This window comes from Lutra lutra, chromosome 11 (assembly GCF_902655055.1).
Source record: "Lutra lutra chromosome 11, mLutLut1.2, whole genome shotgun sequence".
NCBI classification, from domain to species: Eukaryota; Metazoa; Chordata; class Mammalia; order Carnivora; family Mustelidae; genus Lutra; species Lutra lutra.
Window position 1 is genome coordinate 62,375,733 of NC_062288.1, and position 15,444 is coordinate 62,391,176.

Consider the following 15,444-nt stretch of genomic DNA (forward strand, 5'->3'; position numbering starts at 1 on the left):
TCCCCCAGTGGACAGCCCCTGCCTCACTGGCCATAGGCCATAGTGTGCACTGCTGAGACACAAAGTCAAGCTAACAGTTCCAGTCATTTCAAAACCTGATCGTGGCCAGTACCATATTATTCTCATTGGTATTGGAACTAAAGGATTTTTCTGCAAAATGGGTGGTGTCCCCCACATGCTAGCCTAGACAGGGCTGACCAGAATAAATGCCCCAGAGTCACTGTGCGTTTTCTTTGAAAGCTTTCTCCTGCCCTCCAGCCCAGCCAGTCTCTACTGTTGGCCTTGCCTGTGTTGGGGTCTGCTTTGATTGACAGAGACCCAGGCGGGCAGAGAGTGGCACTCTCTGCAGAGGCAGGGGAAGTGTCTCAGGATGGCACTTACCTTGAGTGTTTGGAAGCTCTCAGGACCTGGGGCTGTGTCTACTTTTGGCCCCATAACCCACTGTGGGTCCTCACCCAGCACAGGCCAGTGTGAGCCTCTGTCCCAAGCTGCTTATGCTGAGATTCTGGGCTGTGTGAGCTAAGCAGCCTGTCCCCAGTGCCTTGTTCCCTGGTGTTGGCCCCAAGCTGTGTGATCTGTTCCGTGGTGGGGGAATGTGCTGGTGTCTCTCCTGCTCCCTGCGTCCATAAGGGCCTGGACGCGCGGCTCACACCTGACTCACTCCTGCAATGCCTCCCCATTACCAGCGGTGTTCTGGCATCTGTCTCCAGTGAGACCCTGAAGCCAGGGCTCCCCGCTCACCCATCTCTCCAAGTGCCTTTGTGAAGTGTGGCCTTTGCGAAGGGGACCTTCTAAACTGGTTGGAGACCCTCAGGTAGGATTCCTGTTTCCCAAATCTCGGTGGTTTCTCCAGTCATCCCCTCCCCTGTCCAGGGCAGAGCTGAGGAGAGTCAGGGACCCCAGGCCTCCCTAAAGGCTGGGCGGCTCCCCCGAGCTGGGAACTGAGGACCGTGGCCTCCTACCTCTCCATTGAAGAAGCAGTAGAAGACAGACACAAAGAAACCCTGGAAAGGAAGGAGGGAGGATCAGTGACCTGCTTGGGGAGCGACTCTGCAGGAACAGCTGGGAATACCTGGACCCAGAGGCTCCGAGCTCAGGGGCAGCCCACCCTCATGGTACGGGTGTCCCGGGGCTCACTGCGAGTGACAGGCTGTCAAAAACCCTCAGAACAGGCACTGGGCCACAGGCCAGGGTGATGGAGACCCAGTTGGGTGTGAGCCCACCTGACCCCTGGGGTGGGGCTGCCAGGGCGCAGGGCTAGGGTTCTATTTCAGTGTGAACCGTGTCCCCTGTGAGGTCTCTGTGAGGACACCGGTGCCCCATCTGGTCTCATGCCCCACCTGGAACGACTGCAGGAAGGAGTTGAAATAGATGAACACGATCTGCGACAGGTCGTCCTCCCCAGGGTTGACGAAGAAGAGCATGTAGGTGATGCCCAGGAGGGGCAGGAGAACAAGGGTGGCCTTTACTGCCTTCCTAGGGGGGTGACAGGGCGACAAAGCTGGTCTGAGCCCACAATGCCAGCCGGCCCTCTCTCAGGTGCCGAGCAAGCTCCCTGGCTGAGGCCTGTGAGGGTTTGGAGGGCCCAGCCTAGATGCCTCATTTCTGCCCTTGGGGGGTTTAAGACACCCGTCATTCACCTGTACTGGATTGTCTCCGATGTCGTGGATGCTCGCAATTTTGTCATGAGGATCCTGACGATGTTGAAAAGAAATACAAAATTGATCTGGAAGGGGGGAAGGCAAAAAAGGAAGGACCGTGAGGTAGGGAATGAACTGAGAGGCAGCTACTTCCCCCCCATAACCCACTGAGCCCCGTGTCCCACGCACACATCCATCCCACCCGTCACCCCAGTCCTTGCCTGCGGTCCCAAGGCCTCTGCTTCTCCTTCATCAGGACAGGCAGAATTCCCCCTTCCCGGAGGGCTCCAGGGCTGGCTTCTCCATCTCCAGACCCCAGGGGGAAAAGTGGCTTTGGAGGCAGGGACCAAGGACACCAAGGTCACTTCTCTTGAGGCATAGCTCCTCAGAAAGTCCCCCAACACCTGCCCCACTTGGGGAAGCCACGGGAGCTGGCCAGGCCTCCGCCCCAGTCCCTTGCCCTGCCTGCTATAGGGTCTCCCCCTCTTGTTGATTGAGGGTTCCCTCTGAGGCCTGCTTCCCTGGGGGAATGGACCTGGGAGTGACTAATTCCTCACCATCCCTCCCTTGCCCCTAGGAAAACACTTCCCAGGCACATCTGAGGCAATGAAGATGAATGGGCTGCTGGGCTGGCTCCAGGGCTCCTGGAAGAGCCTCATTTATCTTCATTTCAAGCCTTTTGTTGGTGCCAGAGCTGAGGCACCCAGTCTTTTCCCAGGACCTGCCTGGGCCACCCTAACCAGGCTTGTGCTGTGGATGGCCACTGTGGGCCTGCCAGTGTCCTGTCCATCTGCACCGGCTTGTCTGCGTGACTGTGTGCTGCCCTCCAAACACTTCTGGAGGGGGGGGGTCTCTCTCTGTGCTTGTGTGAGTGTGTGCATATGAGAGCCTGCGAATCTGGGGACGTGCGCATGCCAGGGTTTCTCTACACCTATCTCCAAACGTGAGCAGACAGGAGAGATTCCCTTCCTTGGGAGTCTCTCCCGAGGAAGTGCCCATGGGTCAGAGAGCATCTGCTGGCTCACACTATGCACCTGTGTGAGTGTGTGTGTGTGTGTGTGTGTGTGTGTGTGCATGCACAGACACACACACACACATTTTGCCCGAGGCTCTGTCCCAAGAATCCGTCACTTCTTGAGGCTCCTAAGTTCTGGATCCCAGGCTGAGAGTGGGGGGACACCGGGAGACACCCCGGGACAGACAGCCCTGTGGCCTCTGCAAGACCCCTAAGTGGAAGGATGCTCTGGGGGCCTGGAGGGAAAATATATTCTCATTTCTGGCACATTCCCTACATGCAACCATCTATCCTTCCATCCATCCATCCACCTAAACACGTACTCGACAATGCCTTCACCTCCCGGCTGCAGGGTCCCATTCCACGTGCTGAGGCAAGAGCAGGGACAGGGTCTGGTGCGGAGGAGCTGGGACACAAGCCTTATACCCTCCACTCATGTGAGGCAGGCAGTTGGTGATGCTGCCCCTATTCCAGCTCTCCCTGGGCCTGTGAAGCCTGAAAGTCACTCTTTCTTTGTGAGTGTGGTCGCCAGCCATGCCCTTCACAGGATCCTCTCCACCTCATCCTTCCATGGGCGCCTCCTCCAGGGAGCCTTGGGCCCCTAGCCCACACTGAGCTCTCCACTCTGGGGCCTCCCTCTTCTCCCCATCCCAAATCCCAGCTCTTGAGTGAGCACTGGTTATTGTACCCTAGCTTTGTCCAGCCTAGTTTGTTTGTTTCCTTCCTTCTTTCCTTCCTTCCTTCCTTCCTTCCTTCCTTCCTTCCTTCCTTCCTTCCTTCTGTGAGCTGACTTGCCATGTCCCTGCTCCTAGAAGTCTTGTGGCCTGGAGGAAGGGGTCAGAAAGGCCTAGAGAGACAAACAAGATCATAGAAGACTGAGTGGAAGAAGCTTTTCCGTTCCCCTGATAAGAACAGCTTTCTCATCAGTCAAATGATTGGAGAAGTGTGTAGAGCTACTGCCCAAAATCAGCAGGAAGGGAGGAAGTTGATGCCATCTAAAGAAAGGTATCCAAATTGGCAATGAAGAAGTCAAACTCTCTCTCTTCGCAGATGACATGATTCTTTATATGGAAAACCCAAAAGACTCCACCCCCAAACTACTAGAACTCATACAGCAATTCAGTAACGTGGCAGGGTACAAAGTCAACGTACAGAAATCAGTGGTTTTCTTATACACTAACAATGAAAATACAGAAAGGGAAATAGAGAATCAATTCCATTTACTATAGCACCAAGAACCATAAGATACCTGGGAATAAACCTAACCAAAGAGGTAAAGGATCTGTACTCGAGGAACTACAGAACCACTCATGAAAGAAATTAAAGAAGACACAAAAAGATGGAAGACCATGCCATGCTCTTGGATCGGAAGAATAAACATTGTTAAAATGTCTATACTGCCTAGAGCCATCTATGCTTTTAATGCCATTCCGATCAAAATTCCACTGGTATTTTTCAAAGAGCTGGAGCAAATAATCCTAAAATTTGTGTGGAATCAGAAGAGACCCCAAATCGCTAAGGAAATGTTGAAAAACAAAAATAAAACTGGGGGCATCACGTTACCTGATTTCAAGCTTTACTACAAAGCCGTGATCACCAAGACAGCATGGTCCTGGCATAAAAACAGACACATAGACCCGTGGAACAGAGTAGAGAGCCCAGATATGGACCCTCAACTCTATGGTCAATTAATCTTCGACAAAAGAAGAAAAAATACACAGTGGAAAAAAGACAGTCTCTTCAATAAATGGTGCTGGGAAAACTGGACAGCTATATGCAGAAGAATGAAACTCGACCATTCTCTTACCTGCTACCTCGCTTACAGATAAAGCCGGGGCCTTGCTGAGGCTAGAGCCAGGCCACACCCTGACCGGACCCTGTGTTCAGGAGATATGCAGAAACGGCTGAAGAAAGCAGGCAGCCAGTGAAGGGGAAGGACTGGGGTCATTTACTGCAGCCCATGGCAGCCTGTGCCTGGGACTCCAGCCTAGAGAAAGGCAGCTCCTTTCTGCGAGGCCAGCCAGCTATGTGTCCCAGCGGACATCAGTGGGGTCCCCCACCTACTGCCTTACCCTTTAGTATGCCACCGTTCTCCGAAATGAGTCAGGATAGCATTTTCTTGCTCTCTCCCAAGGTAGAAGGATAAAAAGGCCACCCCAAGCCTTGCTGAGATGAGAAGAAGAAATTCCAGAAGCATAATGTGTTTGACTTTTACTCTAATAGGAGATGGATATTAGCAAGAGGAAGATGTTCGTCTTGTAGACCCATCACTCTGCTGTGGCCAAAGAAAGCCGGCCCAGACCCAGAGGCAGGTTTTCTGAGAAGCTGATGAGGCCCCTTCCAAGCCCCAGGTGTGGGGAGGGGGCCTTGTCTGAACTCACAATGTCAGTGGTTTTATAAAGTTTGCAAAAACAAGGAAAAAAAAAAAAAAAAAAGAAAGGCCTAGAGAAATGGCATTTGAGCTGAGGGCTGATGGACTGTGGGGGGATTGGGTTCCAGGCAGAGAAAGGCCAGGAGAGAAAGCCCTGGGATAGGGGAGATATGCCAGCTGGCAGCCACTGTGGCTGAGGTGAGCATTGAAATCTTCCTCCTTCTAGAACAGCAGCGGCAGGGCCCTCCCAGCCCAGAATGTTCTTAGGGCAGCCTGCATGTCAGGGGCTCTGGGAATGCGGAGGGGAGAAGGTACTGGGTGAAAGGGTAAGTCAAACCCTCTGGAGAAACTCCCCATGAAGTCTAGCCCTTCTCCCACACTGTGTTTCCTGGAACTCCAATGCTCACTGGCACATTGATTCCTAATGAGGCTCCGTGGGAGGAGCACCCCAGTCTGGTCAGAGCTCCGGCCTGGGAGGCGGTGGTGCATTGTCAGGCCCAGAATGGAGAACTGGACGTTATGGTTGCTGCCAGGACAGACAAGGGAGACTTACTGCTCCCTAATGTGGCCCAGGACAGAGATCATTCCAGGTTTTGTTCCAAGCACTCCACAAGCCCAGCCTTATATAGTAGATGTGATCATTATACCCATTTTACAGATGTACAAACTGAGGTTCAGATAGGCTCCATCACTTGCCCGTGCCACAAAGGACACATTGGTGTCAGGATTTGAACCAAGGCAGCTGGCCTCAGCGTCCTCCCCCTGACCTCTGTGTCGTGTTCCTGCTCCTGCAGGAGTTAATGAACTCTGGGCCAGATGGAAGCAAGCAGAGGTAAGGTACTGGCCACACTGCCAGGGATGGGAGATTGGAGGTCAGGAGAGCACTGCAAGGCCCATCAGCACAGGAGCCAGACCCGAGGCTCCGGGTGTGAGGAGGACCTGCTGGAGGCGGGGCCCGAGGGCTACCATGGGTCCTCCCAGTGACCCCATGAAGCAGGGACTGGCATCATCATGTTAGAGGTGAGAAACTGAGGCTCCGAGCGAGGAGGTCCTTCATGGTCACAAATCCCAGGAGGCCGCGACCAGGACTTGTCCTAGGATACCCTACAGCATAGCGCCTGCCACAAAGGCAGAGAAAGTAAAGAGACCTATAGCTCATCAGCGCAGAGCATCCTGGGATCCCCTCACCACCACCCCAGCTACTTCTCTAGATGGTAAGGATGCTCATGGGAGACCCTCCTTGAACTTCACCGTCGCTTGTGCACAGACAGGGAGGGAGGCGGAAAGCAGACTGACGTTTCGACCTCCTGGACTTCAGACATGGTTCCCTGCCTTGGAGATATCCCTTGCTCCCTCCAGTTCTGGGTATTGGAGGTTTATTGGGGTGCTCCCAACGCAGCTCAGGACCCTCCTCTCACTGCTCCCCTGCTCTCAGTTTCCGGACTGCCCATTTGCCAGGGCAGTTAAACATGGCTGGCCTGTCTGTGCCACGTGCATCTGTGGAGCCCAGTGACTTCACCAGATGCCTCCAGAAGCCTGGAGACCTGTCTGTTTCCTGGGCCATGGGGGCCTGGTCCTCACTGGGTGCCTCAGCTTTCTCCTCCTGTTGGCGCACTCTAGGCAGGTGTAGCCTCAAAGGCCCATGCCCAGGGTCCTATCGCGCAGGGCCCTATCGCGCAGGGCCCTGGCTGGCCTACAGAGAAAACCCAGACAACGCCCATCGAGTTCTCCATCTTGAGTGTACACAGCCAAGTCTCCCGGGGCCCTTCGTCTGAATGCAGATCTTGGGCCCACTCCAGACATTCCCAGGGGAAGGCGGGGGACCCTGGAATTTGCATGTGGCACAGGGGCTGCTGGGACATTGCTGGAAGGAGCAGGGAATGAGGAGACTTTACAGACAGACCCAATGCTCCGTCCCCTGGAGGAGCCCAGCCGGGAGTCCCCTGCTGCTGCCAGTGACACTTCTCAGCCTCAGGCTTCCTCTGGTGCCTGGGGAGCTAGCTCAGCCTCACCACAGAAGGACCTGGAAATATGCAGGTTTCATGTCCCCAGGGCCACCTCCACGGTGTAACCCAACTTCCTAAGCCTTCAGCAGGGGATCCTTCTGACACTCTTCCACGTGGTTGTCCCCATGGAAGTTGGCTCATCACCTCACCTTGACTTCCTCCCTGCCTTTTCTTCTACTCCCACCTATTGCAGTGCTTCCTGGGACCACCTCCTAAATGAACGCCTGGCACCAAGTTCTTGTCACATGGCTCTAATCCTGGTGCTCATGTGGTCTTGGGCAAGTAAGTGGCTTCATTAAGCTTCCTGAGCTTCTGTGTCCTCACTGGCCCAAAAGGGACACCAGAGAGCCTGTCTTGGAAGGTCAGCATGGGTTAAAATACTCATGGAGACCCCTGAGCCCCGTGCCTGGTCCACAGTGGAACCCAGTGTCACACACCTTTCCCATGACAACAGCCTCAAACTGAACCAGCCGGTTCACTTCCCAGAACCCAGAAATAAGCTTGGTCGTGTCTTTCAGCAGCAGCAAGGAGGGCAGGGCTGGCGAGGTACTGAGCGCATACCCAACCCAGAGGACAGGCAGGGGTGAGTGACCAGCCCTTGTGTCTCAGCTCAGCGAGCTATTAGTGGTGACCTTGGGCAGGAGGTTTCATCTCTCTGTTTCTCCAGCTGTAAAATGGGGATCATAATTCCCATTTCCAGCCACGGATGATGCAAGATTTGGAAGTTACGAAGATGAAGCTTCTGGACAGGCTTGGGGGGGCATGGGAAGCTCCATAAGTGCAATAGAGTAAAGGCCCAAAGGGAGATGCAAAGGGCTCTTGGGCCAAGAGGTGGGGGTGGAAGCAGAGAAAGGGTCAGAGAGGAGCAGGCAGGGAGAGGGGGCTAATATGGGGTCCCCCCATGCCCATCTCCCTTTTTCTGTTCATTTTCTCACGCTGCCCAACATCCTTGCAGCCAGGGGGATCCCTCCCCACTATCACTGAAGCCTGACCCAGGCCAGCCTTCTTGGGGGGGGGGGCCCAGATTCATGAAAAGCCCTATCCCTCCAGGATGGGCTCTGAGCAGCTGGCTGGGAGGGGATGGGTCTCAAGGGGTTTCCGTTCACACTGAGGGTGGGGATGAGTGACTCACTGCAGCTGGGACTCCAAGGACAATCACTCCCTCCCATCCCCAACCCTCTCCTCGCTGACAAGGACTGGCTTCTGCCTCTGAAATAAGGTGGAATTTCTGATTGTAGAATTTCAGGCAGTGGGTAGAAAACCTCCTTAGTCATCCCCAGGTCATATACAACAAGGGCACTCCAAAGATGGGGGACAAAGGAATCCCTGAAGAAGTCACAAAAAGGAGGAGTTGGGAAATGAAAGAGATAACGGGGACTGTCTCCAGGGTAGATCACAGAACCCCCAGTAGGCACCTGTTCTCTCTCTCTCTTTCTCTCTCTCCCCTATGTATCCCACAAGAGGGCGGGTGGCCCTTTAAGGAAGCTGGTGCGTACAGGAGCCTGAAATTACCAAGCCTGAAATAAGTCTTACGTAAATGCCAATTTCTTATGGGGCTTTTTTGCATGTCTCTTTTTTAAAATGTATAATATATAATGGGTTCATTTTTGCAGAATGCAGCCTCTACTTAAACTCCACCTTAATTAAGCTCGTTGTGGATTAAAGACGTGGTAGCAATTATACCTTAAATGCGAATACATTTGCCAAAGGGTCGGGAGCTGGACAAGGAACAATTGCTCATTACGTTTCATTCTAGTACCACTGTTCCAGGCTGGGGGCGGTGGGCTGGGCCCCAGAGGGGGTCGCTGGGGGCAGAGGGAGGTAGGTCTGGGCTGAACAGAAGTCCGCACACCCTTCTCTTGCCATTAATAGCTGCCCCCTCGCCTGGCTGTCTCAGTACCTGGCAAGGGGACATCAGATGTAGGAGGCACTAGAAATCTGCCAGTCAGACCAGTCAGATAGTGGGGTGGGGGGAGGTGCGTGCCAGGAAGTAGGGTGGTGTGTACAGTGGGTGTGCAGGACGGCCACTCCAGGCCACATTCTTCCCCAGCATCTCTGCCGGGTGGGTCCTCTGCTGCCCTCCCAGTGCCCGGCCCCATCCCGGTCCCTATTGAGGACCTACCAGGAGCACAAGGATGATGGGGCCTTGGTAAATATAGTCCACCAGGTCACCGGGCTCCTTGCCAAACCAGCACCTGCAAAGATGGGGAGGCTCTAAGTGGCCTGCTCAGTTCTGGTCTGGCCACCACAGCAGATTTGGGCCCAAGGTTCTCTGGCTTGACCCTTCCTGAGACCCAGTCTCTAGGGCTTTGTCTTCCCAAAATGCCTGGGTGGATGGCCCTGGCCCCTCTGACCATCCCGGCTCACCCGTGGGCTGCCTTTTGTCCTCCATGGAGGGTCTGGTCTCCCCAGCTGGACTGAGGGCAGGCCCTGGGTCTCATCACCCTCCTTCTCACTCCCCTACCCTGTTCCAGACTGTGGATGTGTACCCAGTACTGGGTAGACAGGAGGCTCATGAATGAAAGCAGAGCTGGGCTCCCCCTTGCTGGCCCAGGGCCCAAGCACCCTGTAGCACCTGTTCCTGTATTCCTTGGAACCTGCCGCTCCACGTGCCAGGCACTGAGCCGCACAAAGCAGCAGGTGGAGAGGCGGACGGCTTCTCCAGCCCTGAACCCCGGCCTTTCTCTGAGCTGAGCCTTATTCACCTGGTGAAGGGAGCCTGTCGCTAGCAAAGGCTTGGTTATTCTCGGGGGACGTGGGTGGGTGTAGAAGCTCAGAGTCCAGGGGAGCCATGGGGCTGGGATGCAGTCTGGCTCTGTCAGTCACTCCCACTAGACCTCAGGAAGGGCCACGTGGACTTCGGGAAGTTCTGACTGTGTCCTCCCAAACTTTAGAGGTCATTCAGTGCACCCTGCCTTAGACAGGAATCTCCTTGGCGCCTCCCAGCGCTAAGGTTTTGGTCTTTGCTTTAACACCCCTTTTGACAGGAAGCTCACTACCTTCCATGGTGGCCTTCTTATTCTTGGGTAGTTTTAATCATTAGGCACTCTTCCCAAAGCTGAGCTCTTGGAGTCCACTCCGGTTCTGCCCCTGCCCCCAAATCTCCAGCTTCAGAGATCTCTTAGAGATTTGTGTCCGGAGACTGACATTCCCTTGTCCCCCTCTTGTTCCAGCTGGTGACATCCAACTTCCCAGCTTCTGCTTGGCTGACCCACGGCCAGAATTGCCATCATCTGGGTGTGGCTTGTATACCAACAGCTCCAGAGCAGGGAGGGTCGCAGGATGGGACACTGTACTCCAGGCAGGGACAGGGATTCCAGAATAAAACAAGTGCTCCTGCTCTGGCCCAGGGTTCTGTGAAAGGCTCACGGACACCCTTGGATGTGCTCAAGGCTGACGGCCTCTAGCCCGTGGCCTCCTCTATATTTACTGGACCAGACATGCTGCTCTGAGGAGGAAGCCTTACTGAAGGCTAAGGGGGTTATGCATTAGGGCATTTGAAAGACTCATGATTCCTAACTCATGACACCCAGTACACCAGTATCTCGGGGTGCCAGGGATATTTTCTCAATATAGGGACAATGGGAAAGTCAATCTGTCCTGGTAGGGCTTCAACTCCTGCCCCATGACTAGGCTGGAGCCCTGGCTTGACCTTTCCTGACACGCCTCTGACCCCTGCGCTGGCCGGTCCCACTTACTGTTCGTTTTCATAGTAGAGCTTGCCAATGGCCCAGGCAGCAATGATAGGGCAGGGGATACCTGAAAGAAGGACAGACACAGGCTATGGCGGACAGACAGATGGATGAGGGCCCTCTTGTAGAGCACAGGGTGAGGCGACCACAGGCGCCTGGGACCAATCACCCAACTGCAGGCTATCCATGGCACCATCCTGACCCCCCTTCTCCTCTCTCAGCAACCCCCTCTAAGCGGGTCTGACAAATGAAGGGACGGCACAGTTTTCTGAGACCATTTGATAGAGAAGTGGAGCTGGTCAGCTTCTTTCTCGAAGCCAGAGACATAGGTCTTTGGCTTCGTCTTCCCAGGCAAAGAGGGGGTGTTTGTAAAGTGTTCTGTTGGAGCTACTGCTTGCTTCTTCCCTTCCAGCAAGGGAAGGCAGCGGCTGCCTCCCTAGCCTGTCCTGGGGATGGCGGGCAGGGGTGTGCACCTGTCCTCAGACCCAAGATGAAAGCAGGTGACCTTGTCAGCACTGCCCCCTCCCCACTAGGCCCCGTGACCCCCAGGGACCCTCACACCATCCGATGAAGAGGAAGAGCCACTTGCGCAGGCGCTCGGTGGAGTAGGTCATGACGATGGCCGTGTGCAGGTAGCAGCCCTCGACGAACATCCAGAAGAAGTTGGTCACCACGAAGTAGTTGAAGACGGTGGTGACGCAGCGACACCAGACCTGCACGGGGCAGGCGGTGGTCAGGGGCTGCCTGGGGCCAGGGCCCAGTGCACAGTGCAGGCACCCGCCCAGAGTTACCTCCTGGACATGCATTCTAGACCCTCTAACCTGGCTCTGGGAAGCTTCACATGCCCCCTAATTCTGTCTCCCTGTTTGGGGTGAAGTTAAGGGGGCAGCTGGCACTGTTCCCTTCTCGGGCTGCGCCCCCTGCATTTTCTGATCTCGTTTTAATAAAGAACGAGGGAGTCTGGCTCTGAGCTTTCTGTAGGCAGAGGCTAGGACTGAACAATACTGCTGTTTCCATGGTCAGTTTTTCAAGAGTCATCTTTGAGCCATAGCAAGGTTTCCATTTAGGGATGAAATAGGAAATCTCACGTAGAAAAAAAGTAGTGAGTCAATTAAAAGAAAGTTGTTGCATAAATAATAGTGTTGGGTTATGAAGGAGAGCTGCAGCCATCGAGGTGACTCTCCAAAATCTCCGGGTTTGGAAGATTCTGGGTTTAGGATGATCACGGCTGGTTCTGGGTGGAGACTCACCATCTCCAGGGCAGGCTGCCGTGCCCCTCTGAGCCTCATTGGGACACGGAGAAACTGCTAATGGCACCTAACAGGGTGGGTCAAGGAGATGCAGGCTGGCTAAGGTGGGCACCAAGAAATGAGGGTTGTTGCCATTTGCCTTTGTCCCTGTCCCTTTGAGCAGGGCTACCCACCCTCCCAAGTACCCTGCAGAGGGGAGATGGGGGTGTGGGCAGAGAAAAGCTTGTCCAGGGCCGCAGCCAGCCATGGCCAGCTCCCAGGCCTCCTGACCTAGCCATCTTTCCCCAGGCTTCTTCCCCAGGGCACCTTCAGGCCGAGGTTGAGATCTGGAGAACGGTGGCCAGGAAAGCCCCGTGATGGGAGTTCTCTGCCCTGCAGACACCACACGCCTTCTCTGTCCAGCTCCGAGGGCACCGGCAGTCAGCAGTCCTGGACTGAGCTGTTCTCTGCCTCTGTGTCTTTCCCCCAGGGCTCTAGCCCTGATCTCAGGCCCCACATGGTTGTCTGTCTCCTCTTCTCAAAAAGGCCTGCTGAGGTGGGAAGCTAAAGGTCACCTCCTCCCAACTGCTTTTTCTCCAAGCCAAGTGACATCTTATCAGTACAAGTTAGTATGCAGCTATAGGGCCCCCCAGATTCGGTTGAACTCAGTGAGTGCCGAGGCAGAGCTTAATGAGGGACAAGTGAAAGGTCAAACCAGGTGGGGTGCCTGCTCAGGTCCACCGTCCAAAGAAAATGTATTGAGAAGTCTTTAATGGTGTGCCACAGGACTCTGTGCTTGGCCCTGGGTTAGTCTCGGGTTTTGCAGTGACTTGGACAGAGTACAGCAGCCGTTGGCACAACTCCAGCCTGTGTAGCTAACACATGGGTGCCCTGGTCAAGATCCTGCTGGCATCACAGGGTCATGTAACCTCCCTGAGCCTCACTTTCCATGTCTGTATAATGGGGAAAATAACCCCGACAGGTCTCTCATTGCAATCGAGATAAAGTTCAATGGAGCTTAGTTCTAGCTGCTTCTTCTCTAAGGGGTCTTTGGGAGGTCCTAGATTTAGAAGACGGGGAGCGGAAGAGGCTAACCCAGTCTGGTTTGAGGTTTGCACTGCTCCCAAGACCCCGGCCCGGCAGCACCCCCTGCCCTGACTCTGGCCCCAGCTCAGGAGGGACAATGATCAGGGTAGAGGTAAGCTCAGGTGCGGGTCTCCACCTGAGGACTGGGTAAGAGAGATGGGTGCCCCCAGTGCCGGAGCCCCCCAGCCCCAAGGGTCAGCCCGGTGACCTCATTGCTCTCATGCACTTCGTGGTCAATGAGCTGCAGCAGGAACCACGTGACGTTGCGCAGGATAAAGGTGGTGATCAAATTCCAATGAATCACATTCCGCAGACAGCGGATACTCCTGTGGGAGGTAGGGGTCAGGCAGGATTGGGAGTGAGATGAGCAGGGCTCTGCCTGGGGTCAGGAAACAACTGGGACTGGCACTCCCCACCCCCCATCCTCCAGGCCAGGTAAGAGACTCAACCTCTGATGAAGGCATGCTGCCCCAGGAGCCACATTCCCCCTGTGGTGGCCGCAGTGGGATCTCTCTGAGCCAGCCTCGGCACCTCCCCCAGACCCCTCTGTCCACTGGGTTCATGGCCCTGCCCCACCCTGCCAAGTGGAGGCGAGACTGTCTGGGAGGGGTGATGGGGGGCGCTATGGGGGAAGGGCAGGGAAAAGCAGCAGGCCATGAGGGGGGTTGGGGAACTCACCGCAGGGCCAGGAAAAGCAGGAAGGCAGCCACAAGGGCGGCCACAGAAACACAGTGACCCAGGTAGTTGACAACGAGGGCGACACGGTAGTGCAGGTCGTACTTCCTCTGCTGGACAGAAAGACACACAAGCAGATGGAGGCATGGGGCACACAGAGGCTGGAGCTGGCCACTCCAGCTACGCCCCCACTGTGTGTCCTGAGCTTGGAGGCAGAAATGGCTTCAAGTGTCATCACCACATCTGGCTCCTAGCGCTCACTCCCGTTGGCCGTGGGTGGCTCTTGGTACAGACAGACAAATGGCTGCAGTCAGACCCCCTGATGTTTCCCAGAATATGCCTGACATGATATCTTGGGATTTTATTATCTTTTTAACTCTGGACTGGGAGTTGCCACAGCTGTGTTTAATCTCAGCTCAGACCCTTGCTGGCTGAGTGACTGAGGGCGAGTGGACTTATATCTCCGGGCCTCAGTTTTGACATCTGTATAATGGGGCCATCCTGCCCTCCTGCCTCAGAAGCAGCAGGCTCGGGGATGTCTGGAGGGTGCCCTGCGATCTGTCTGTCCTTGATGCAGCAACAAGGGGACGCAATGTCCGTAGAGAACTTAAGAACAATATTAACACCAAATAAAAGCCCGTCTCCTTTTTATGATCACTATGTGCTGGCAATTCTAAAAAGAGGCAGGTAAAATACTCCTTCTTTTCAGGGCAGGCTCCCCTAACCCCACGCCCACCATGGTTTGCCACTGCTCAGAGGGGCTGAGAGAGGACAGAGGTCTGGGGAGGAGTCTCCTTCTTTATGACCCATCTCACTTGCCTCTCCCATGGCCCCACCACAGACCCCCTTTGGCTCACATTTTGTAGCATCCCTTTCTCAGGGTAGCTCAACCTTTTCCCTCTGAACCTGGACTTCTTGGGGAAAGTTGCAGATTCACTGAGGGCTATAATGGTGAATGAGGAGGGGGGTGGCCATGGGACGTGTCCTTTTGGGTCAGGAGCGAGGTGTAGCTTCGAAGGGGAGGAGGTCGGCACTGCAGCAGCCTGGAGCCCAATTCCAGAGCAAGGGGGCTGCTGAGGTGTGAGCAGGACCCAGATCCCCTTGGGGCCCAGCCTTCCGGAGGCAGTGCTTGTTTCCAGATGGAGCCACAGAATCAGAATGCTAGATGGGGAAACTGAGGCCCAGAGGAGGAGGAAGGAAGTCAGTCTGTTAGCTGTTTGGGACATGGGTCACAATGTCATTCCCTTCTTATGTCACATGCCAGAGATGGTTGTGTCCTCTGCCAGCCAGAGCTCTCCCAAAGGTGGAGGTCTGTGTCCCCCTTCTCTCCTGTAGCGTCACTGAGCAGGGAACAGGACGTGGAGGCAGGGGGAAGAAGCGCAAAAAGATATGGCTGGGCTGCACAAGAGCTGGTTCTGTCACCCTTGGGATCCTCCATGGTCACCCTGAGTCCTGATACCTGTACAGGGATGAGGGGTGTGCAAGGTGGGGGCCACTCACCTTATCATCCAAAATGGGCTCACACTGTGAGTAGTTGATCCGTGAAGCCCACGTCCCATTCTCCAAGCACTCTCGATAGGCATTCCCTACAAAATATGCCAACCACCAAGAGGCAGGTCACTCCCTTCCTCAAGAACACTCCCTGGCTCCCAGGTGCCCACGGGATAAGGTTCATACTTCTCAGCCTCTCTAGGTCAGGAAACACAACACACGTTTAAAAGTTCACAGGA

General features: G+C 54.9%; 1 protein-coding gene across 13 annotated transcripts in view; it reads right to left on the bottom strand.

The window, feature by feature from the left end:
- Positions 1 to 15,444, bottom strand: part of CRHR2 (corticotropin releasing hormone receptor 2) — a 48,169-nt gene that overhangs the window by 2,571 nt on the left and 30,154 nt on the right. For 5 of the 13 annotated variants that reach the window (XM_047695681.1, XM_047695685.1, XM_047695689.1 and 2 more), the window contains 9 exons: positions 15,215 to 15,300; positions 13,718 to 13,827; positions 13,176 to 13,365; positions 11,284 to 11,437; positions 10,731 to 10,791; positions 9,155 to 9,227; positions 1,641 to 1,726; positions 1,341 to 1,476; positions 963 to 1,004 (listed from right to left, as the gene is read on the bottom strand). In XM_047695681.1, coding sequence (XP_047551637.1) covers positions 963 to 1,004; positions 1,341 to 1,476; positions 1,641 to 1,726; positions 9,155 to 9,227; positions 10,731 to 10,791; positions 11,284 to 11,437; positions 13,176 to 13,365; positions 13,718 to 13,827; positions 15,215 to 15,300 — 938 coding nt within the window. The remainder of the gene's footprint in view (positions 1 to 962; positions 1,005 to 1,340; positions 1,477 to 1,640; positions 1,727 to 9,154; positions 9,228 to 10,730; positions 10,792 to 11,283; positions 11,438 to 13,175; positions 13,366 to 13,717; positions 13,828 to 15,214; positions 15,301 to 15,444) is intronic. The other 8 variants (XM_047695683.1, XM_047695686.1, XM_047695691.1 and 5 more) reach the window with 5 other exon arrangements.